The sequence below is a fragment of the Mirounga angustirostris genome, unplaced genomic scaffold, assembly GCF_029215605.1.
Source record: "Mirounga angustirostris isolate CCGP_5_RB_7025 unplaced genomic scaffold, mMirAng1.0.hap1 SCAF_2, whole genome shotgun sequence".
Taxonomy (NCBI): Eukaryota; Metazoa; Chordata; class Mammalia; order Carnivora; family Phocidae; genus Mirounga; species Mirounga angustirostris.
Window position 1 is genome coordinate 134,160,150 of NW_026991710.1, and position 23,737 is coordinate 134,183,886.

A 23,737-nucleotide genomic window follows, 5' to 3' on the forward strand; every position below is an offset into this window, starting at 1 on the left:
TGTGGTTATTACCCTTTTCTTCCAGTTGTCCTATTTTTGGCTGATGGGATTCTCTTCAAGTTTGGCTCCTAGGTCCCTTTGACAGGACTGTAGCAGTTTTGGATAGCTTCATCTGGTGTGGCATGATGTACTATAGTTGTGTTTCCCATTTCTTTTACCAGATCCAGAATCAATCATTTTTCCAAAAGCCCCAATTTCTTTTGGTGGAAAAGTTATTTGAAGAGTAGAATCTGAGGGTACCTGTCTGGCTCAGTCGGTAGAGCATGCAACTCTTGATCTTAGCATCGTGAGTTCAAGCCCCACGTTGGATATAAAGCTTACTTAAAGATAGATAGATAGATAGATAGATAGATAGATAGATAGATAGATAGATGATAGATAAAAAGTAGAATCTGAGTAGTAGAGGAGCTCATAGCTACTGAGTTGGTTCCTATGTCTAGGCCTTCAGAGTGATAGAGCGATGAAAAAATTTATGTAAACACATACAATCATACGTATATGTACACATATATCTTCCAATCACATTCAGGGATTGTTTTCCAACTCTTTTATCTTAACATCTGTATTTCCTTTCTCCTACTCCAGGAATCCTGGTACTCAACCAAACCGGGAATGCTTGAATAAGAACATCATATTCTTGCTCATTTGCTTTATCCCACAGTACACCCACAACAGAGCCAGAGTAACACCACTAACACTTCCACCAAGCTTTTTGCAGTTCTTTTTGTTCTTGGAGTATACCCCACCAGAGATTTGTACTCAAATGACTGTGCTTTAAAGTCCCTTGGAATATTTCCTCTCTGTAGGTTAACTGGGTATACATCTAGTTTTTTTTTAAATTTTATATTTAATTTATTTTATAAATGAAAGGTAAGATATAAGGTAAGATACGTATTTACCTGTAAGATATGCACATGGTTCCAAAGTCAAACCAAGTATTGTTTTCCTAGTCTTGTTACCATACGCATGTAACCTCCAACAAAAAGGGTTGGGTGGTAGATTTGCAGGAGGAGGTGAAGCCTGAATCATGTCCTACTGAACAGCTGCAGAGAGTGAATTAGATTCTGGGAGAAACTGTCTTGAAGGCCTTAGCTCGGCTCAGTGAAGAAAACATTTGTTCTGCCACCCACCATGTAATTCATCTTTGAATTTTAATGAGTTAGCCTTTAGGCTGCTAGACAGAAAACACGCTGCAGCATTCTGTAAAATCCTACCGTCTTTATGCATTGCTATAGAAAAGCCAGAAATGAAAAGTTTTTGTCAAACATGTGGCAATGTGCTCCAAGGTAATGTATCTGAACACACGAAGTTCCATCTCTAAAGTGATAGCAATCCCACTACAGCAGTTCTGGAAGCTAACTCTTACTCATGCTTCAAGCTCAGGGGACTTTATGGAGCATTCCTGATCCCCCTGCGAGGTTTTGTTTCCCCGATACATGTTTTTCTGCTACCTTCTAAAATACTCCCTATTGTAAAACGCATTGCACTTCATTGTTACACTTTGTTAAGTATCTAAACACAGCACCGGACCACAGCAGAAATAGGTAATCAGTAAATATTGATTGACTCAATATTTCTATCACTGCATCCTAATATACTCTAGTATAATTATCTGTTGATGTGTCTCTTCCCCCCATATGATTTTTTTTTTGAGGGCAGGAATTATCTTATCTCCTTGGTATTACACTTGCCCATAGTTTGGATGGAATAATGAATAGGGGTGATGCTATTGAAAATTGAATTAGAATTCTTGCGTATAAACACAAGATGCTCTTGAGGATCATATTATAAGTATGAGGCAACATTTAAAGATAAAGTGATGAATAGCATACTCATAAATTCTCAACTGTGGCTTAATGCTACAGCCTGATATCTATACCCTCAGACTGTGTAAACATATGAATGTTCCTGTATATTTCATTCTATATTATTTCACTTTTAAAATAGTTAATTGTTTAGTCCATCTGGAAATTATCTTATTGTATGCTGTGAGGTATAGATGTAATTTTACTTTTTCTAAAAGGGGATCCAGTTGCTTCAACTCCAGTTTTTCTTGGGCTCTATGTCAAGGTGGATAACTCTTCCATGGGACATTGGATATCCTTGCTGATATAGACATGTAGTCTCCAACCTCAGGTGAGCCTTCAGTACTCTACAGAGTAGCAAGCTTTTTACTTCTTCTTAGTGCACATCATCAACAGCTACCCTAGACCTTCCTTGTTTCCTCAAGACTCCTGCTCGCATCTCATTCCCACTATTTTCATTGGTCCTCTAGAGGACAGAGCCTTGCATAACACTTCATGGACCACTGAATTGTACACGTAAGAATGATTAAAATACTGTTTTATGTTATGTATATTTTACCACTATAAAAAATCTACACACAAAAAAAGAGTCCATCGAGAACACTGAGGCCATTAGGTCTATAATCCTTCAACTACCATCACAATGCCTACTCCACACTTACAGGTACAAGAACATCTCCACCTACATAGCCAAGGAAACCCTATCTCCTTCCTTTCAGTCTCTGGAAATGAGGGTTTTTCTCATCTGGGGTCTCCACATTGACCTGGGCCATTGAACCCGTAGTTGCATCACCACTTACCCAGAACATCGCTCCACAGCAGTGAAGACTTCTCTAGGATAACATTTCTCCCATCCTGAAAAAGCCTACACTTGGTCCCTCATCTCCTCTAGTTACTACTTACATTTTCTTCCTTTCTTAACCAAATTTTTCAAAACCATGCCTTTGACTTGTTGACTCCACTTCATCTCCCATTCATACCACAACTCATTCTACTAGAGCTTCCATCCCTCTCTTCCTTCCACTTCTCCCAAATTGTTCTATTTGTTCTAGTCTCACTATGGTTTCTGATGACTTTCTGTCTACTTTCTTCAGTGGGCATTTTTCAATTCACATCTTATTTTACTTTGGACTTCTGATTCTCCTGGTTCTCCTCCTTTCTTCTATGTCTTTTTTTTTTTTTTTAAGATTTTATTTATTTATTTGAGAGATAGAGAGAGACAGATAGTGACAGAGAGCACAAGCAGGGAGGAGAGGGAGAAGCAGGCTCCCAGCTGAGCAGGGTGCCCAATGCTGAGCTCAATTCTAGGACCCTGGGATCATGACCTGAGCCAAAGGCAGATGCTTAACTGACTGAGCCACCCAGGTGCCCCTTCTATGTCTTCTTTCATGGCTCTTCTTCTTTTTTTTCAAACAACAAGAGTTTCAATTCCCTACAATTCTGTCTTTATTTCTCTGGTCCTCCCTATTCTCATCCACTTATGTTTTTTCAGATACAGCATAATTATGGTGACAGAGAAAGCTCCTCAGCACAGCTCTTTCATGTAGTTTCACATATTTATCTATCTGCATCTTACTGGATGTCCCACAGGTACTTCAAATTCACCTGAACTCATCGTCTCATCACCTTCTTCCCTTTAATGGAGATGCTCCTTCTATGCTCAGTCTGAGTTGGTCCATTATCAAATCATTCACTCAAACTAGAAATTGGGAGTTGTCATTACCTCCATTATTACTTTCATCTCCTACATCTGATACCTAAGTCCTGCCAACTTTTGTCCTTTTTAATTCTAGATTTTTTTTCCCTCCTCTCCCTCTCCCTGGTCTTCCCTGTCTTCCATGCCCCCTCATATCTATCCCCTATCCAAAATCTAAACATGACCTTATCACTTTGGGTACTATGTAAAAAGGAGAGGTGGATAAAATTTAAATTCCTTCTTGGGGTTCTCCATCCTCTAAAAGTCAGAACTCAAGAGTGAACTCTTGAAACTAAAATTACAGTGCATCTTAACTAACTGGAATTTAAACAACAACTTAAAAAAAGAAAGTGAACTCATCTAACTCCTGACTCAATTCTGGCTTCACCTGTCCCTGCACCATTCATAACACTTTGGGATCCAGTAGCACTGAAATATTTATGCATCCATTGATGTTATTTATCACTTCTGAACTTCTATTACTGGTATCTGCTCTTCTTAAAACACTCCTTCCCCGCGTCCCCACTCATCCCCTATTACCTAACCTCACCTTTTCAGACTCCCCCCCAGACAGCCTCCCATAACTCCTCTCCTCACCACTGTGCTGGGTTATTTGCATAATAATCCTGTGTGGCTATAGCATTGCTCTGGCCATATTTCAGAATTATCTGTATGTCTCTTTTCCCCACTACACTATGAGCTGTTTGATGGAAAGGACAGCACCCCAAACATATTTATTGATTAACTGACTCAATAAATGAGTGGTCCAAGTAAAAGCTATAAACCAAAGTAGTCAGAAAAGGTTCTTTCCTCTTTGAATATCAAAGAGACTATTTAATTTGGAATAAAATTTATGCTGAACTAGAGCTTTCCTTCTGATTATTAATAATTTCAAAACATCCCCACTACAGGGACTCTTGTGGGGTTTTTTATTTGTTTGTTTTGTTGTTTATTTGTTTGTTTTTCCCAGTCTTTTAAATATCCCATCTGAGCAATGCAGCTCTCTTTCTTATCACTGTGTTCAATGAATGTCTGGGGAAACATACCAGTCGCAGGCCTCATGATGACATCGATAAGAAATGATATGTCACAGATAATAAATTCACCACTACTAACAGCTGGAGTTTTTCCAAACTCAAATTCTTTGAAATAGTTTGACTCCTTACCAGGAAGATGGTAAAAAAAAAATTTTTAATGATCATTTTTTTTTTAAAGCAGAAAGCAAATAATGTATCTCAAAACAGTCTAGTGCTCTTAGAGAAAATTTTATAGAAGAGAATAAAATTAGAATTCATCACTTTTGAGGTGATAGTTTGCAAAAATGAATAGAAAGCCTTAAGAAAGTGGCTAATTCAGTGGTCATTTTGAGACTTTCTTAAAATGGGGAAGAGAGCTAATCTTTTACATGTCAGATCCATGCTGGGTGCTTGACTTCCGTTGACTTCATTCTCAAGACAACCCTATGAGATAGATATTATCACTCCCTCTTTTCCCTTGAAACTGAAGCTCAGAGAGCATCTACATTTCATAAGGTAAGGGAATTAAGCCCAACTCTGTCCAATTTCAGAGTCTTGCTCTTCCAGGTCTAGGAACCTGAAGTTGTGAGTGGGCTTAAAATGAAAAGTAAAAGAAGTAATGGGGGCACCTGGGTGGCTCTGTTGGTTAAGCATCAGACTCTTGATCTCAGCTCAGGTCTTAATTCTCAGGGTTGTGAGTTCAAGGCCCATGTTGGGCTCCATGCTGGGGGTGGAGTCTACTTAAAAAAAAAGATAATAAAAAAATGAAAAGCAGAAATGATAATAAGTAATGCATATTAAATGGACTGGAGTGATGATTATTCTGTTGCTTTGTCTGGTAGTATAGATATTAGCTAAGTAATACTATTTATCTTCTCTACACCATTTATATAAATGTTGGTGATGTAAGAATGTTTAAAATTACCATGATCAGGGCATGTTTGTGACTTCACAAAATTGAATAGGTAATAGTGAAATAAAACAATCTGAGCCCTTGTAACATACCTCATCCTTGTTTTTCTGTACTCTTTTCAGTACATAAACTCTGTTTGCCTGGGCCTAAAATTTTAGCTCATCTGTTTACTATTAGTTTGCAATCCATGCCTGAATTTCATTGCCGTAAAGCATTTTGTTAGGCCCAGCAGCTGCTCTCTCGGTAACCCTGGTCTCTTGAACAGCGACACTAAGGGCTACAGTTCTGATATCTGATATGCTGAGAAATTATAGATGATAGGTCAGGGAATTGACAATGCCTCTTTCTTACACTTCTCAGACACCTGTATCTTTATTTTATTTTATTTTATTATTTTTTATTCAGTTCAATTAGCCAACATATAGTACCTCAGTTTTTGATGTAGTGTTCAATGATTCATTAGTTGCATATAACACCCAGTGCTCATCAGATCATCTGTATCTTTCATAAATTATACAGAGAGTAATGCGTGGTAAAGAGCCACATTCCTAAATGAACTAAATTTTTCCCCACCTGAGGATCAAGTGATAGCCTAATAAGTTTCTTCTTGAGAATAACAGCACCGTCTCTTCTTTGGCTAGCTTTTCTTTCAAAAACAGTAGATTTTCAAAAAACAGTTGCATCTTACCCTGTTGCTCAAGTGCTCCAACCTTGATGAGGAATATTCATTCATTCCGTAAGAAACATTTACACGCATCCTGCATTTCTCCCTTATGGCACCTCCCACAATTAAATTGTCAATCATATCTTCGGCTGTTTCTGTCCTCCCTTGCTGTTAGGATGGATGCAAGGACAGCAGGAATTATGTCTGTTTGGTTCACATCTGAATCCCCAGGCCTTGCACTGTGCCTGGCACATGGTTGGACTTGGATATTTATCGAATGGATAGACGGCTACCAACTACTCTTGTGGCATTGATGCAGTGATGATCATAGGAGTTCTGTGTTGACCTGACAACACCTGCAGCTTCAACAGGAGCCCTCCTCCCTCCCCACCCAGCTGAAGATGAGGCTGGCGTTGGGGAGGCTTGGTGGAAGGAAGTGCAAAGATAAGTTTTAGGTAATGGACCAAAAGGGCCAACGTAGAAGCAGGTGCTGATGATCTCAAAAATTGCAGAACTTTGCTACTTAACGTTCAAGGAAATCCCTCCAATGGGTCAGGCACAGACAGCTTTAAAAATAGAAAACTGTCAAGATTTATGGCTATTTTGAGAAAAACAACTCCAAAAAAAAAGCACACATTTATGTACCAATATATTTTTTAAAATAGTGGCTGTCATTAAGTCTGTGCTAGTTTAACAACTGGTTTTGGCAGTATTTCATTATGGAATAAAACAAGCAATTTTCTACACACCCCATCACTAATGCCAAATAGAGGCACACCTTATACCTGTCTGAATAAACAGAAAGCCCTGTTTATTCAGGTCAGTGAATATTTCTTTCATACTTAAAGTCCTAGTTTTAGGGGCACCTGAGTGGCTCAGCCGTTAAGCGTCTGCCTTCGGCTCAGGTCATGATCCCAGGGTCCTGGGATCGAGCCCCGCATTGGGCTCCCTGCTCGGTGGGGAGCCTGCTTCTCCCTCTCCCACTCCCCCTGCTTGTGTTCCCTCTCTCGCTGTGTCTCTCTCTGTCTAATAAATAAATAAAATCTTTAAAAAGAAAATTAAAAAAATAAATAAAGTCCTAGTTTTAGACAGAAATTTTTTCAATTTAAGAGTCCAAACTCCTATAATTCTAGTTGACTATTCTAATTGTTACTTTTATCAAAATAAAATGCTTGTACATTGTACATAATGTAGTGCTAGTGTTTTTTTCAATTTTAATGAAATAATTTAGATACATGTACATAATACATATAAATAGTCCTAAAAAGCTCATAGTAAAAAAATACTTCCTTTCTCTCCTTGCTCCCTGTCCCAATGTTCTCTTCTCCAGAAGTAACCACTTTTTAGCTCATTTGGTTCTTTTGGAACTTAACCCAGTATTTGTACATTATAAACGTGTTCTCCAAAGCCCCCATTTGTCCCATTCCTATCTGATTTGATAGTTCCCTAGGCCCTGAATGGCCATATTTCTGGTACTTTCCTTTAACACCATCTTGGGAATTCCCTTTGCTTGTCAAAGGAAATACGTTTCTTGCTTTGTATTCTTTTTTCTTTTCTTGATGTATACCTCCTTTGTCTTGCTAGGTAATATTCTCTAGTTGCTTCCTAGGAAAAAATGCTTTGAGGTGCATTTTTTTTTTTTTTTTTTTTTAGTACATACATGCCTGAAAATGTCTCTTTTCCACCTTGCTTCTTGATTATTTGGCTGGGTATAGAATTCTAGGTTGAAAGTAATTTTCTGTCAGACATGGAAGGCATTGCCTCATTGTCTTCTAGAGTTTGGTATTGCTATCAAGAAGTATGATACCTTATGGATTCCAGATCATTTGTATATATCCTGTTTTTCCTCTTGAAGGCTTTCAGATGGTCTCTTCATCCCTACCATAGCAGTTTCACAGTGATATATGACTTGATATATTTTGTTTTGGATAGGTTTTTTTGGCTTTGATGGAACCTTTCAATTTGGAAACTCATATTATTCCCTTCTGAGAAATTTTCTTGTATTATTGATTTCCTTACTTCTGTTTTCTCTGATATCTTTCTAGATCTCTTATTGGTCAGATATTAAACTAATTTAATTTTAATTGATTTCTTATTTTCATATTTTTCCTTTTTTTCTTTCCCATCTCTTGGACTTTTTGTTCTCTACTTTTGGGAGATTAAACTATATAGTATAGAGATTATACAACTACATAGTATGAAATTTATATCCCATACTAAATCTCTATACTGATTGTTTTTAGCTAAAATATAATATGAATTCTAATAAATGCATTTGCTACATTATTTCAATGTACTTTATTTATTTAACTAATAATAACATTTTTAATAGATTGGCTTGATTTATTCACTTTAGTTTGTTGTCCAGGTGACTGATTTGATTAGCTTTCTGTTTCACTCTCGAAAGTATCCTGTTTTGGGTGACAAGTCACATGGTCACATTTTTTTTTTGAGTACTTAGCATGTACCAAATATTGTTTAATTTAATTTAATTTAATTTAACTAATTAATACTTAAGATTTTATTTTTAAGTAATCTCTACACCCAACATGAGGCTCGAACTCACAACCCTGAGATCAAGAGTTGCATGCTCCACCAACTGAGCTGGCCAGGCAGCCCCCCAAGTGTGATTTTAAGTGCTATGTGTGTAACAACACATCCATACAACAACCCAAGGAGTGGATTCTGCTACCATCATATAAATTTGGAAATTGAGGCATAAATAATTTAAATAATTGTTCAAGATGTCACAGCTAATAGGTGGTGAAGCTAAGACTTGAACTCAGGAAATCTATCCTCAGAGCCCAGGCTTTTTTTATTTTTTAAGATTTTATTTATTTATTTATTTGAGAGAGAGAGTGTGTGGGAGAGTGGCGGGGTGGGGCAGAGGGAGAGGCAGAGAATCTCAAGCAGATTCCTTACTGAGCTCAGAGCCCATGGAGAGGCTCCACTCATGACCCTGAGATCATGACCTGAGCCGAAATCAGGACTCGAGCCTTGGTTGCTTAGCTGACTGAGCCTCCCGGGTGCTCCCAGAGCCCAGACTTTTAATCACTGGATAGATACTGCTTTATAACTGTTTGCAATCCCCTATTTGGGAGGTATTAGGTTGTTTCTGACTTTGTATTACTGTAAACGCTGTTGGACTTCCTTTTAGCTAAACCTTTGTGATCTCCTTTATTATTCCATTGGGAAGGTTAAATTCCTAGCAAAACCAGCTTTCTTGATCTTCAATTCATCACTCTTTCAACAATGCCATGCTGCGTACCTCTTGAGGATGGTGCTAACAAATCCTGTCATTCTGAAAAGGCACACAATAAGAAAGCCGATTGGGAGAGCCAAAACTCTGCGAAGAGCTGTGTCTCTGTGAGACTCAGGTACATGAAAAGTTAGAGAAGGTTCCATTGCTTCCGATCCTTTCAAACTCATGCTGCCCTTCTTTTCATGGCTGGCTTCGAGTTTGTTTGTCCTTAATTTGCAGTCTCCTTGACAACTGCCTTCCATCCCCATTGACTGTCCATAGGAACTTGAAGTGTTCCTTAAGACATTATTCCTAAGATAAATCTATAATTAGCAAATAAGTGGCCAATATCATGGGCCCTTTTGGCAAAGAGGAAACTTCGTCATGACATTACATCAGGGGCAGGTCAGCAGCTCCTTTCTGGAATGATATTTGCCTGTGAAGAATTCTGTTGATATCATCATCTCAGCAAGTCTTTCCTTTGCATTGATAAAAAATCCACCCAAGTAGGCAGCCAGAGATTTTCCTAAAATGTTCCTTTAAACCTGCCTTAAATTTCGTCTCTCTCAGGAGGTCCTCCTGGCTTGAATTCTTCCAGCTTCTTTGGCCTGAGCTATACCAATTTGTGCCATTATAAGAAGTGGGATTTGTCTTTTATATCTGATTCAGCAAATACGTATTGAATGCCCATACATGTCAAGCACTGTGTGAAATGTAAGGAAAAGAAGAAGAAAACAAAATACTTCCATGCCCCACAATCTTCAGTGATGGTGTGCAGCTTCTATAAAATTTACTTGCCTCTTTTTTAAAAATTTTATTTAAATCCAATTAATTAACATATAATGTATTATTTGTTTCAGGGTACAGGTCTGTGTATAATATACATATATCATATAATATTATATATTATATAATATAATATCTTATATAATCCCAGTGCTCATTACATCAAATGCCCTTCTTAATGCCCATCACCCAATTACCCCATCCCCCCACCCCTCTCCTCTCCAGCAACCCTCAGTTTGTTTCTTATGATTATGGTTTGTCTCCCTCTCTGGTTTCGTCTTGTTTCATTTTTTTCCTCTCTTCCCCTGATGATCCTGTTTTGTTTCTTAAATTCCACGTATCAGTGAGATCATATGATAATTGTCTTTCTCTGATTGACTTATTACACTTAGCATAATGCCCTCTAGTTCCATCCATGTCATTGCAAATGGCAAGATTTCTTTTTTTTTTGATGGCTAAGTAGTATTCCATTGTATATATATACCACATCTTCTTTATCCATTCATCTGTTGATGGACATCTGGCTCTTTCCATAGTTTGGCTATTGTGGACATTGCTGCTATAAACATTGGGGTGCAGGTGCCCCTTCAGATCCCTACATTTGTATCTTTGGGGTAAATACCCAGTAGTGCAATTGCTGGGTTGTAGGGTAGGTCTATTTTCAACTTTCTGAGGAACCTCCATACTGTTTTCCAGAGTGGCTGCACCAGCTTGCATTCCTACCAACAGTGTAGGAAGGTTCCCCTTTCTCTGCATCCTCGCCAATGTCTTCATTTCCTGACTTGTTAATTTAAACCATTCTAACTGGTGTGAGGTGGTATCTCATTGTGGTTTTGATTTGTACTTCCATGATGCCAAGTGATGTTGAGCATTTTTTCATGTGTCTGTTGGCCACTTGGATGTCTTCTTTGGAGAAATGTCTGTCCATGCCTCTGCCCATTTCTTGATTGGATTATTTGTTCTTTGGGTGTTGAGTTTGATAAGTTCTTTATAGATCTTGGATACTAGCCCTTTATCTGATAGGTCATTTGCAAATATCTTCTCCCATTCTGTCTGTCCTCTTTTGGTTTTGTCAGCTGTTTCCTTTGCTGTGCAAAAGCTTTTTATCTTGATGAAGTCCCAATAGTTCATTTTTGCCTTTTTTCCTTGCCTTTGGAGATGTGTTTAGCCAGAAGTTGCTGCAGCCGAGGTCAAAGAGGTTGCTGCTTGTGTTCTCTAGGATTTTGATGGATTCCTGTCTCACATTTAGGTCTTTCATCCATTTTGAATCTATTTTTGTGCATGGTGTAAGGGAATGGTTCAGTCTCATTCTTTTGCATGTGGCTGTCCAATTTTCCCAACACCATTTGTTGAAGAGACTGTCTTTTTTCCACTGGACATTCTTTCCTGCTTTGTCAAAGATTAGTTGACCATAGAGTTGAGGGTCCATTTTTGGGTTCTCTATTGTGTTCCATTGATCTATGTGTCTGTTTTTGTGCCAGTCTTGATGATTACAGCTTTGTAATAGAGCCTGAAGTCTGGAATTGTGATGCCACCAGTTTTGGTTTTCTTTTTCAACATTCCTTTGGCTATTCGGGGTCTTTTCTGCTTCCATAAATTTACTTGCTTCTTAAAACAAAAATCCCTGCTGGTTCACTGTTTTCAGTGTGTTCTCTTATGACCTCTTTTAATTTGACTGTAAACTATTCTTCCGTTTCCTATCTGTGCTTTTTATTCTTCTTGTTGAAATTAGAAATACAGTACGTATATATTGGAAAACACCCAATTGCAAATAGAAGAGACCATGTAAAAATGAGGTAATCATTGGGTTACATATCTAGAGAAACAAGATTTTTTTAAAAAGAGAATATTTTCCTTTTTTAAAGATTTTATTTATTTATTTGAGATAGAGAGAGCAAGAGTGAGTGAGCGAGAGAGCAGGAGAGAGCATGAGCAGGAGGAGGGGCTGAGGGAGAAGCAGACTCCCCACTGAGCAGGGAGCCCGACGTGGGGCTCTACTCGGAGTTCCATCCCAGGACCCTGGGATCATGACCTGATGGATGACCTGATTGGATTAAGGCAGATGCTTAACCAACTGAGCCACCCAGGGGCCCCAAGAATGTTTTCTTTAATTCAGAAGAAAAAAAGGAGGTAACCCACACCCTGTTACTGCAATTATTCTCCATCAATGTCTATTGTATTGTAATCTTCTGTTTATATCTCTCTGTGACCTACTTGAAAGTAAGGACCCTGTTTATTAATTCTTTAATTCTGAGCACCTGGCACAAAGCAGGTTTTCATTTCATGTTTGTTGAAGTATATCTTTACTAGTCTTTAGGATGCAATAAATTGATAAAACACCCTTGATTTAATAACAGCTTTACATGGGAGGAAAAAAAAGAGGCGCCACATCTGTATACTACGTTTGTAAACAGCTATTATAAAACATATCCTGATTTCAAGAAAGTCGAAGTTTATAAAGTATTCCTCAGAATGGACGAAATCCTTTAATTGTCCTTTACTGGACTTCTGGTCCCCAGAACAGAGTGGACTCACCTCCATTATGTCAGCAGGCAAAAATTCTTTTTTTTTTTTTTTGGACAAAAATTCTTCAGTGCTAGTTGTATTGACTCAAATCATCCTACTCTTCCTCCAGTGCTTTTTCTGAGATGACTAATAACTTCCAAATATTTGTCTGTTGTTGTTTTCTTGGATTTCCATTTCCTTGTATTAAACACTTCTGTTCAAAATTCTTCCCTGGCTTTATGGCCTTCTATTGTCTCAGGGGCCCTTCCTCTAAGGCTCCTTTCTCCTTCTGTGGCTCTCATTCATCTTGTCCTCAGTGTGGGCACATCCCAAGGCTCAGTTCCCTTCTTTCTTCAAGCTTCAGTAGTAGTTTTCAACCCTGGCTGCACATCAGAATCACTCACAGAGCCTTTTTAAAATGTCCAAGCCCAAATCACAGCCTAGATCAATAGGATTGGTCAACTTGGCTGAAATATTATTGCTGTGACCCTTGGTCATGTAACTGAACCTCTGAAATTCAATTTCTTTGCTTGTAAAATTAAGATGATGTTAAAATCCGCTCCATCAGATTGCCTAATACATTCTTATTCCCCATAATAACAGCAAATATCATCTCTTCTTCTTTTTTTCATTTATTTAAAGCCTGTTTCCTTGAAAACTAAGTCCTTCCTCCTTCCCTCAGCCTCCATAATCACAATTTATTTTTGCTTGTTTGTAAATCACACTCAAAACTCAAGATGGCCCTGTAAAAATAAAATAGTCTCCTCCCTGATCTTCCTACAACTGTTACTGTCACCTTTCAATTCTTTCTCTACACAGCAATCCAACATTCCAGAGTAATCTTAAGAAAAATTAGATACTGTTGCTTTCTATTTTTTTTTTTTTACATTGCTTTCTATTTTAAATCTAACAATGAATTCACTTTGTTCTTAGGTTAAAATCCAAATTCTCTAACCTGGCTACAAGGTTCTATGAAATCTGATCCTCATCTTGCTTCCCTCTCACTGACTTTCATAGTCTGGTCCCACTGGTTCTAATCTGCGATACTCTTTCCCACCTTAGAGACTTGCTCATACTGTTCGCTCTGCCAGGAATGATTTTATGCTCACCTTTCTGAAATCACCTTGATAATTACCTCCTTGGTGAACACTTCTCTGACCCTCAGTCCCAGTAGTGTCCCTAGAAAAATCTTTTAACTAGATATCCTTTGTAATGAAATATTTTATCATGAACTGGATGGAATAGAGTATGATATTAACTTTTTCTTAATAAACCTCTATATTGTTTGATTTGTTGCCACAAGCATGAATTATATTTGTAATGTTTAAAAGTTATTAAAAAGCATGAGAAACAGCATAATGTTTTTTAAAACTCATATAGTTGTTTAATGTCTACCTCCTCCCCTAGAATACAAATTCCAAGAAGAGCATATGTTGGGCTTGTCTTGTTCACCACTGTGGCCACAGAATCGACCTAAGCTTCAAACACAGGAGGTACTAGATTTATTGAGTGAACACCATTGACTGAGAAGGACAGGACATGAAAACTGAATGGGAGGCTAAGCTCTAACCTTGCCCAGAAAGGAGATGGCTCTTAGTCCCACTTAGAGAACATGAGGGGCTGGGGCACACCTGGGCCTGTCTGAGTCAGCATCTTATTCAAGAGCATCCTCCCAACCCAAGACTGGGGCAGCAAGGCTCTTAAACAGTGGACGTGGCTGAAGTCTCAAGAGGGAGGCAGCATTCGTCTGACTAGTTATTGGCATCTGACTAGTTAAAAATAGGACCTGGGGCAGACGCTACAGGCAAATCTAGGGGGTCATCATTATACTTTTTAAAAAATTTTAAGCTTTTCTAGTTAACATTTTGTAATTATAATTGTCTTCATTATGCACATGGCACTTAACATATGCAGGTTGGTTTTATAATTTATACAAATATATATCTGATCTCCAATTTCCCAGTTGAATCCACAATTCCTTACGTATGAGGTTTTTGTTTATAAATGTTTGCATGCCCTGACCTGGCACAATCCATATCAAATTCCCTAGAAATGAATATAGCTAACATTCTTTCACCCAAGGAAAGTGTTCAAAGCTTCAATATTTCTCAGATACTTTCTAATGTTTAATGTTTAAATAAATGCAGCAAATTTTTACACTTATATCACCAATGTTTGTGGAAGTTTCTTTGATTTTCAGTGACCATTAGTGGGTTTCTTTGGTTTAGAAATTTTTTTTTTTAAGATTTTATTTATTTATCTGACAGAGAGAGAGACACAGCGGGAGAGGGAACACAAGCAGGGGGAGCGGGAGAGGGAGAAGCAGGCTTCCGCTGAGCAGGGAGCCCGATGTGGGACTCGATCCCAGGACCCTGGGACCATGACCTGAGCCGAAGGCAGACGCTTAACTGACTGAGCCACCCAGGCGCCACTGGTTTAGAAATTTTTGATAGAGCACTTGCATATAGATGCCTGTAATGTTATCTGAACAAAGTTGATATTTTAATGAGAATGTGTGCCTTGCAAGCAATAAACTATTTCTCTATGGCTTTAAACATAGGATATGCTTTGTAAGTTACAGGAATTGCCCAGTGAGATCTTTTGTTGTCCTGGGATTCTGTTGTGGTAACTAGTAGGCTTTTGACATGGGGTTTGAGGGCTTTTCTCTTTTTGGGGCAGCTTATGTTGTGGTAGAGCAGAAGGAGACTGGAATTCATTAATTTTGCACATCATCATAGCTGTGTCCTTCAACAAATAAAAATGAGTGAAATAGGCTCCAGAAACTCTCACCTCCAAAAATCCAAGGATAACAAAGACATATTGAATCTGTAGTTTTGTAAGAGCGATGCTGATTGATCCCTTCCCTCTTAGGAATCTGAATTATAGGTGATAAGCCTAGGTTTTGCTCTTTTCCCGTATTTAACATACCTTGAGGTAAGACATGTTTGATTTAGGTTGCCTTAAGATAGCACAAATTCAAGTCATCATGTGACTTCAGTAAGATTACGTTTATTAACCCAGGTTACCCATGATGAGGGTTTCTAGGCCAACAGCATGAAGTGAGGGTTTTTTTAAACCAAAAAAAAAAGTATATTGTTGCTATTTCACAGAAAGAATTATTTATGTGTTAATTCTACCTTACTCATCCAGTTGCTGTTCTGAATAGCTGCATGCTGGCTCTTTTTTTCTCCGCTATATTCTCACAGTTGCTTACTCTCTGCCTGCTTTGACCCTTTCCTCCCCCTAATTAAAGTTAACAGGCCGTGAAAATTTTATGTTTTTATTAGGAATAAAAATTCATAATTTTACAAAAAAACCTATCTGAAATAAAAAGAAATAAAGTGGTAATATACTCAGAAGTTAAAAACAAAATAACGCTGTTACTAGTTTAGGAAGGAAAAGCATCAATTAATTAGCTAAATAATTAATTTAAAATGTGCTTACCATGGATTTTGGTATCTGTGGCTTATTTTATCAATAGTGGCTTGATTTAGTTCTCCACACTGTAAAAGAAAGAAAACCAATGTAACCTAATTCCAGGGTAAATTGGCACCAACATGTCCAGCAGTCTATATTCCTAGTCCAAAAGGAAGTCAGGCTGGGAAGTTAAATAGGAGATGGTAAATACAATTAAAAGAACATAGCCTTTTGATTCTTGAATTGAGGAATAAAACTGCAAGAAGTAAAATAAATATGATCTTGTGTGCTTTATTTCCCTGCTCTGTAAAAGAGAGAGATTAGTAGCAGGAAGAGTGTAGCCCATAGTCTCAAAGCTCCTTTCTGTTTTTATGATTCTGTCTGTAAATGAGCAGGCATTCTTAACCACTATTCAGACTCAAACAGTCTAGCTCTTTTTATTTCACCTTATCCTCACAGAATTAGCAAATGTGGTGGCAATAATGTAGGAAAGAGCTGGGTTATAGACAGCCTGTGGTAAAGTGTAGATCTGAAAACTCCTTTCAGAAAGCATAATTTAGAACATGGATAAAATATTTGTAGCTTAGGACCAGTTCCCACATAAAAAAATCCCCACACTCTCTAATGTACATTGAAATGATCTATTATCACTGAACAAATGACCTTTCTATATGGGCTCCTTTACCCCAGGAACTAGCCAATTGATGGCACATCTTATGAATAAGCAAATGGGAATAGAGGCGTCAAATTTATATTGGAAAGGGTTTTGGTTTATAATCATTACTCAATTTTCCATACTTGGGTTGGGAAACAATGATCTGGATTATCAAAATATTTCACTTCAGTTTTGGAATGCATTTTTCACTTACATTGATGTGGGATGCTATATTCATAACATCTCGAAAAGTAGCAAGATTGTATTATAATTTCAACATCAGAGGAAATATTGAGTACTTTTTTTTTTTTAATCCTCCCCTTTTCTTCCTTTTCCCTCAAGCTTTACTTTAGGACTTTCCTGATCAAGTCCTTCAGAGTTATTTGTGTTGGGAAAAAAGATCTATTTACTTGTTATCTTCTCAGAGATGAAGTTGAAACCTTGATCACTTCTAACTCTTTAATATTCATGTATAAAATACATAAACAAAGGAAGTGTCAAGAAAAATAAGGTTTAAATGCAAGGGTGGCCCATTATTCCATAGAAAATTTGAAAAGTAGTAATCTGTATAGATAATGGTATAACTTTCTCAGTTATTTCTGACCTGTGATTCCCGAAAAATTGACCGTATCAACTGACTTATAAATAATTTTGTTATCAGCATTTTGACAAATTTTCCAGGAATTGGACAATCTTCTTTGATCTTTGTTCCCGTTTTTAAAACTCAAATATTGCATTGTCTTAATCTGGAAAGACTTTTATTAGAAACAAGCAACAGATTCTTTTGCTACCCCCCCTTTTGTCCTTTACTTATCAGTGTATAATATCTTTAAAAATTTACCTAAAACAAGCTGTCAATTTATTAATGAAATCCATCACAGTTTATTTGGATAATCATGCTGCCTGTGGTGTTAAATCTAATGAAATTCAAAATCAAAAAGATCTTTTTTTTTTTTATTGGTCAGTTCATAAGAGTAAAGAAAAGACTGAACCAAACCTAACTCAGCATCTTCATAGAAACAGGTAACAACAGATTAGTACAGTCTCTGTCTTAAGGATATCAGTTACTTTGAATGTTTTAACTAGCACAAATAATCATAACTCAAAAGTGGGTATTTCCTATTAAGTAATCTTTAAAGAAGTCTAGGCATTACTAAAACGGAAATATCTGCTAACTACATTCAGGTACTGTGAATTAGATACAATTTCTGAAATGTGTTAAAACCTGTTCAATCTGAGTTAATTGCAGACATTTGAGACCCATTCTAGTTAACAACGGAAATCGTTGCTTAATACTTTCACTTTTAATCTCAAACCACTTCTAGTCTAGTCCTGACATACTTAAGAAATCTTTTTGGGACTGATCGTTGAGGAATCCTCTTGCTTTTTTACTGTACGTGAGTCAACATGCTTTTCTTAATATAGCCAATATTTATTTATTTATTTATTTATTTATTTAACTAGAAAGAACTATTTTCCATCTCTGTAACTATGAGGTCTTTCTTACCAGTAGAATGAATACAATGGCAATGCATTTCAAGAATGCATAGACACTAGGGTTTCTCTTCTCTATCCTCCTCCTTGGTAACATAGAGCTCTTAGTACCAAACATTTGAGTGGAAAATTCCCTAAGGCTACCTTTTCTTATGCTAATGTATTTTTTCTTCACTTGCCTCAATTTGCAAAATATTACTGTTAACCCCTTAGGTGTCTTTCTTCCCACAGCCTATGAGAAGCATTCTCATTGTTGTAGCTGGATCACCGAATTGCATAATGTTGCCCTTTCTAGACTGGAACTATTGAAGGGAGAAAGGGGCATAAAGGCCTTTGTATGAATGGTGCATTTGAAGTATTCATTTTATATTCAGAGCATGAGTAGAAACAAAACAATTCTTTCTGAAAAATGTCAGTATTTAAGGCATGGATTCTGTGATGCATTTTTTTGTATTAAAATGCAAAAAATGAACAATGCAGAGACCCATACTTAATTTTCTGCTACATTATATACAGGCTTGAGTTCCAACATAAATTATATCCTGCTATCTCTTTTTTTTTAACTGCAGTGTTTTTAAATAATTTGAATTAATAAATCACCTTTCAGCAAATAGATTAAACATTGGGTTTTATGAGTTTGTTGACTATGGCCCCAGCATCGCTGTTTTCTGGGCAGTATCCAAATAATGAGCAACATATTCCATCATGTTTCTAATGTGCTTATAATAATATAATTCAAAAATCCATGCAGGAAAGACAATACAGTATATATAAACACTAGTGATACTGGATCCCATTTATTGAGACATTATCCTAGATACTATGATAAGAGCTTAACACACGTATCTCACTTAATCCATTTAACAATACTCTAAGATATTATTGTTATTTTTTTTTAAAGATTTTATTTATTTATTTGAGAAAGAGAATGAGAGACAGCACAAGAAGGAAGAGGATCAGAGGGAGAAGCAGGCCCCCCGCTGAGCAGGGAGCCCGATGCGGGACTCGAACCCGGGACTCCAGGATCATGACCTGAGCCGAAGGCAGTCACTCAACCAACTGAGCCACCCAGGAGCCCCTTATTATTATTATCATTATTATTATTATCCCTACGCTAGGCAGAATTCTAAGATGACCCCCACTATTCTCATCCCTTGGTGTATACACCTTCTCCTAGATATTCCACCAAATACTGATCTAATTACTGTTGTGAAGGGATTTTACAGCTGTAATTAAGACCCTAATTCAGTTGAATTTAAGAAAGGGAGATTATCCTCAGTGGGCCTTCCTTAATCAGGTGAGCTCTTAAAAGGATCTAGGCTCTTCCTGGCAAAGGGGATTTGAGGTGTGAGAGGCATTTGATATGGGGGAGACTCTCTGTGCTTTTTTTTTTTTTTTTAGATTTTATTTATTTATCTGAGAGAGAAAGAGCATGAGAGGGGAGAGGGTCAGAGGGAGAAGCATACTCCCCACTGAGCAGGGAGCCCAATGTGGGACTTGATCCCGAGACTCCAGGTTCACGACCTGAGCTGAAGGCAGTGGCTTAACCAGCTGAGCCACCCAGGCACTCTGTGTGCTGGTCTTGAAGATGGAGGGGGGCTACATGGTAAGGAATGTGGGCAGCTTCTAGATGCTGAGAAGGGCCCACCACTAAGAGCCAGCAAAGAGGTGGGACCTCAATCCTACAACCACAAGGAACTGAAATCTGCCACAACCACATGAACTCAGAAAAGACAGCAAGCCTCAGATGAGATTGCAGCTCCAGCAGACACCTTGATTTCAGCGTTCTGAGATCCAAGCAGAGAACCCAGCCATGTCTTCTGGGACCTCTCACCTACAGAACTGTGAACAAATAAATGGGTGCTATTTTAAGCTGCTAAATTTGTGGTAATTTGCTATGCCCAATAGAAAACTAATACAATCCCCATTTTACAGATGGGAAAACTGAGACATTATAAAAAATAGGCAGCCTAACATGCAAAGGGAGAAAAAGGGGGAAATGAAAAGTTCTTCAACTGGCTACTTTCACTTATAAAGTCACATTCAGTTTTTCACTAAGACCACAAACATAGATTTGCCCTGAAAAGCATTATGAATGTTAGTTGCCCCATTTATTCTCATAGAGAAGGCAAATATCTGTTATTTTCTCCCCATACTTCTCCAAGACAATAAATGTTCTCCTTATTCATTCTCTATTCAAGATACCCAAGGATTTTCTTTTAAAGCAAGACTAGAACTTGTTCTGTTGGGAATCGTTAGGATTTGTGATGAGTAATCATTCTACTATCAGCCCTTTATCCAGAGTGGGTTAATGATCCAGGGTCTGAGATCTGCACAGAGTCAACTATTGGGGCTGCAGAGAAGCTACACAAGAGCTTCCCAAGTCTCTGTTTGTGCTCAGGGCACAGTTTCTGAAATAGAATCAAGTATGTGTTTTGCAAGTGTTCTCACCATTGGAGTTTTCTAATATGTTGGCACTGTTGTTAATTCAAAGGTTAAAAAGTGTGCTTCTCCCGAGTTAATTGTCCAATTAGCTTTACAACACAGAATTACATGAGGGGTGGCAGCTCAGGCTGTAAGAACATTACAGTATAACTAAGTCTCAGTAAAAAAAAAAAAAAAAAAGGTTGGTAGATAGTTTTCAAATGCCTATGGAATAAGCTAGGAGTACAACAATTCTCAGTCTAATGCACACTTAAAACTTCATTTCTTCCCTTCTGCAACTTGGTCTCTGCACAAAGACACTGCATTGAGAAGTGAAGCCATCTCCACGCCCATCTCCCATTACTTATTGATAACCATCTACACCATGCTAAGCAGTAGGGAAGTGGTGTTGATGTTGTCAGTACAAAGTTAAATGAAAGAGATCTCAGACCTTGCTTAAAACCATTTAAAATGTGGCACGTGCACCCCAACGTTTATAGCAGCAATGTTCGCAATAGCCAAACTAGGGAAAGAGCCCTGATGTCCCTTGACAGATGAATGGATAAAGAAGAGGATACACACACACACACACACACACATACACACACAGTGGAATATCACTCAGCCATCAAAAAGAATGAAATCTTGCCATTTGCAACAATACGGATGGAACTAGAGGGTATTATGCTAAGCAGAATAATTTAATCAGAGAAAGACAAATACCGTATGATTTCACTCGTATGTGGAATTTAAGAAACAAAACAGATGAATATACGGGAAGGGAAGGAAAAATAAAATAAGGTGAAAACAGAGAGGGAGACAAACAATAGAGACTCTTAACTATAGGAAACAAACTGAGGGTTGCTGGAGGGGAGGAGGATGAGGGGGATGAGGTAATTGGGTGATGGGCATTAAGGAGGGCAGTAATGAGCACTGGGTGTTATATGCAACTGATGAATCACTAAATTCTACCCCTGAAACTAATAATACACTATATGTTATTTAAATTGAATTTAAATTAAAAAACATATGAGTAAATATCCAAATATATAATTTTAATAAAATAAAAAAATAAAATGTGGCTGGGTTTGTGCAGTCCAATTGCTGACAGGAGTCACACTAAAAACTTCACAACAACACCAACAACACAAAGACACTTTGCTATGAGTTCTTCTCCCAACAGCTGAGGGAGCTTACACGGATTCCTAACAACACCTACTTTTAGTTCTGTTATATTTCTACTCAAGGATGTAGCTGGGACCACATAGCAGGAACCCTCTATATTTAATGAATCATCTTCACTTTGCTCAGTTAAGATTTCTTGATATCCTAGGTTTAATCCTGGGGAAAAAATAGATTACTCCAGATTGCTAGTCTTGTTTACTATGCATTCTATGCATTTTTGTCAATACCAATGAAGTACTCTGGGAGTGTTGCACCTGAATAGTAGGGAAAACTATAATCCTAAATTTATAGTAATTTTCGAATTTTTCCCAAAGATCTTCAAAAGCCAAGATAAATGCCAGATTTTTTTTAAAGGGGGGAGGGGCAGAGGGCGAAGAGGAGAGAGAATCCTAAGCAGGCTCCACGCCCAGCGCAGAGAGCAGAGCACAACGCAGGGCTCAATCTCACGACACTGAGGTCATGACCTGAGCCGAAATCAACAGTCAGACGCTTAACCGAATGAACCACCCAGGTGTCCCTGAATGCCAGATTTAGAAAACAGATGTCCTGGTATTTTAGCCACCTATGCTGGGGGTATTAGATCACATGCAAATTTCACAATTCTCTGGAGCTTGGCTATGGAGTTAAACCACAGGTTTACTAGAATCCGTTCTAATTTACACAGTCTTTTCTTAGTTTTGTATTTCCCTATCATCAAATAATATTTGTTGAAAACTGATGGCATATGCTTAATTACTAACTTTAGGTAGTGTGATTTAAAAAAAAAAGTGATGTTTACCATTAGACACATACTCAAGATGTTATGTCAAGCCCTGCAAAAGTTAGTAACCACCATGGCCTATTTTAAGCGTTCCTTAATTAAGGAATAAAATCACCCCCTAGGCTCTAAATTACAGAGTTTCTTTTCTTTCTTTCTTTTTTTCACATTTCCACATCCTAACAAAAGATGTGAAAATTAAGATTTTTTTTTTTTTCCCCAATTTGCCAGTGGTCTCTATAAAGTCACCTGACCAAGAGAGAGAAAGCCGTGTTTGCTCAGGGCGTCAGGTCACAGTGGGGCTGGGCTGCCCGGTAAAATGTGGCGCGGCAGTGTCCCTAGCTGCCCACACAGACGCTTCCCGTCCCAAACCTGTTATTCTTCACAGAACTGCTCTGAACACAATACAGAATGCAAAGCAGTGATACATGCCTCCGTTGTTGTTTTCATGGTCTGTTAGAGAATGGAAACTTCAGACATAAAATCTATTTTCCAGAAGTTCAGCCACAAGTAAGATTTTATAAGGAAATTATTTCCTTCAGTTTATCTGAGGCATCCTAGAAAGCCCCGTTTTGTAAAATGGGGAAAATATAACATCTCTGTATCAGGAGGTTAATGGTGTTAATATATTATTTTGGAGAAGAGGGAGGGTTATTTGGCCTCCCTCACCAGTGTTTCTCCTCCCTCACAGATGGTCAGCATGTGGCACTCCCTTACGGAAGGCTTCCTGTGGCATCAGAAAATGCATGACTTTATTCAGCACTTAAGGATGAAAGGTGCTAATGTAATTATTTTTATATTAAACCACAAACTGTTAGGATGCAAATAACTCTAAGAAATATAAAGTGAGAGCTAAACACATGCCCAGCTGGGGAAGAACAGCAGCAATGCAAAGAGGTACCTAATTTTAGAAAAGCTATTTTCTGTTTTGCTTTTATAACTTGGTTGATAAAAGGAGCTTTATTATCTTTTTAAAGTCTTCTATATTGATAATAACATCTGGGGTGCTGTGTGGCTCAGTCAGTTAAGCGACTGCCTTCGGCTCAGGTCATGATCCCAAGGTCCTGGGATCGAGCCCTGCATCGGGCTCCCTGCTCGGCGGGGAGCCTGCTTCTCCCTCTCCCACTCCCCCTGCTTGTGTTCCCTCTCTCACTGTCTCTCTCTGTCAAATAAATAAAA

The 23,737-nt window shown here is 37.9% G+C and overlaps 1 protein-coding gene across 1 annotated transcript in view; it reads right to left on the bottom strand.

The window, feature by feature from the left end:
- SPMIP2 (sperm microtubule inner protein 2) overlaps positions 1-23,737 on the bottom strand; it is a 44,425-nt gene that overhangs the window by 14,162 nt on the left and 6,526 nt on the right. The window contains exon 3 of the mRNA XM_064584034.1: positions 16,071-16,129. Coding sequence (XP_064440104.1) covers positions 16,071-16,129 — 59 coding nt within the window. The remainder of the gene's footprint in view (positions 1-16,070; positions 16,130-23,737) is intronic.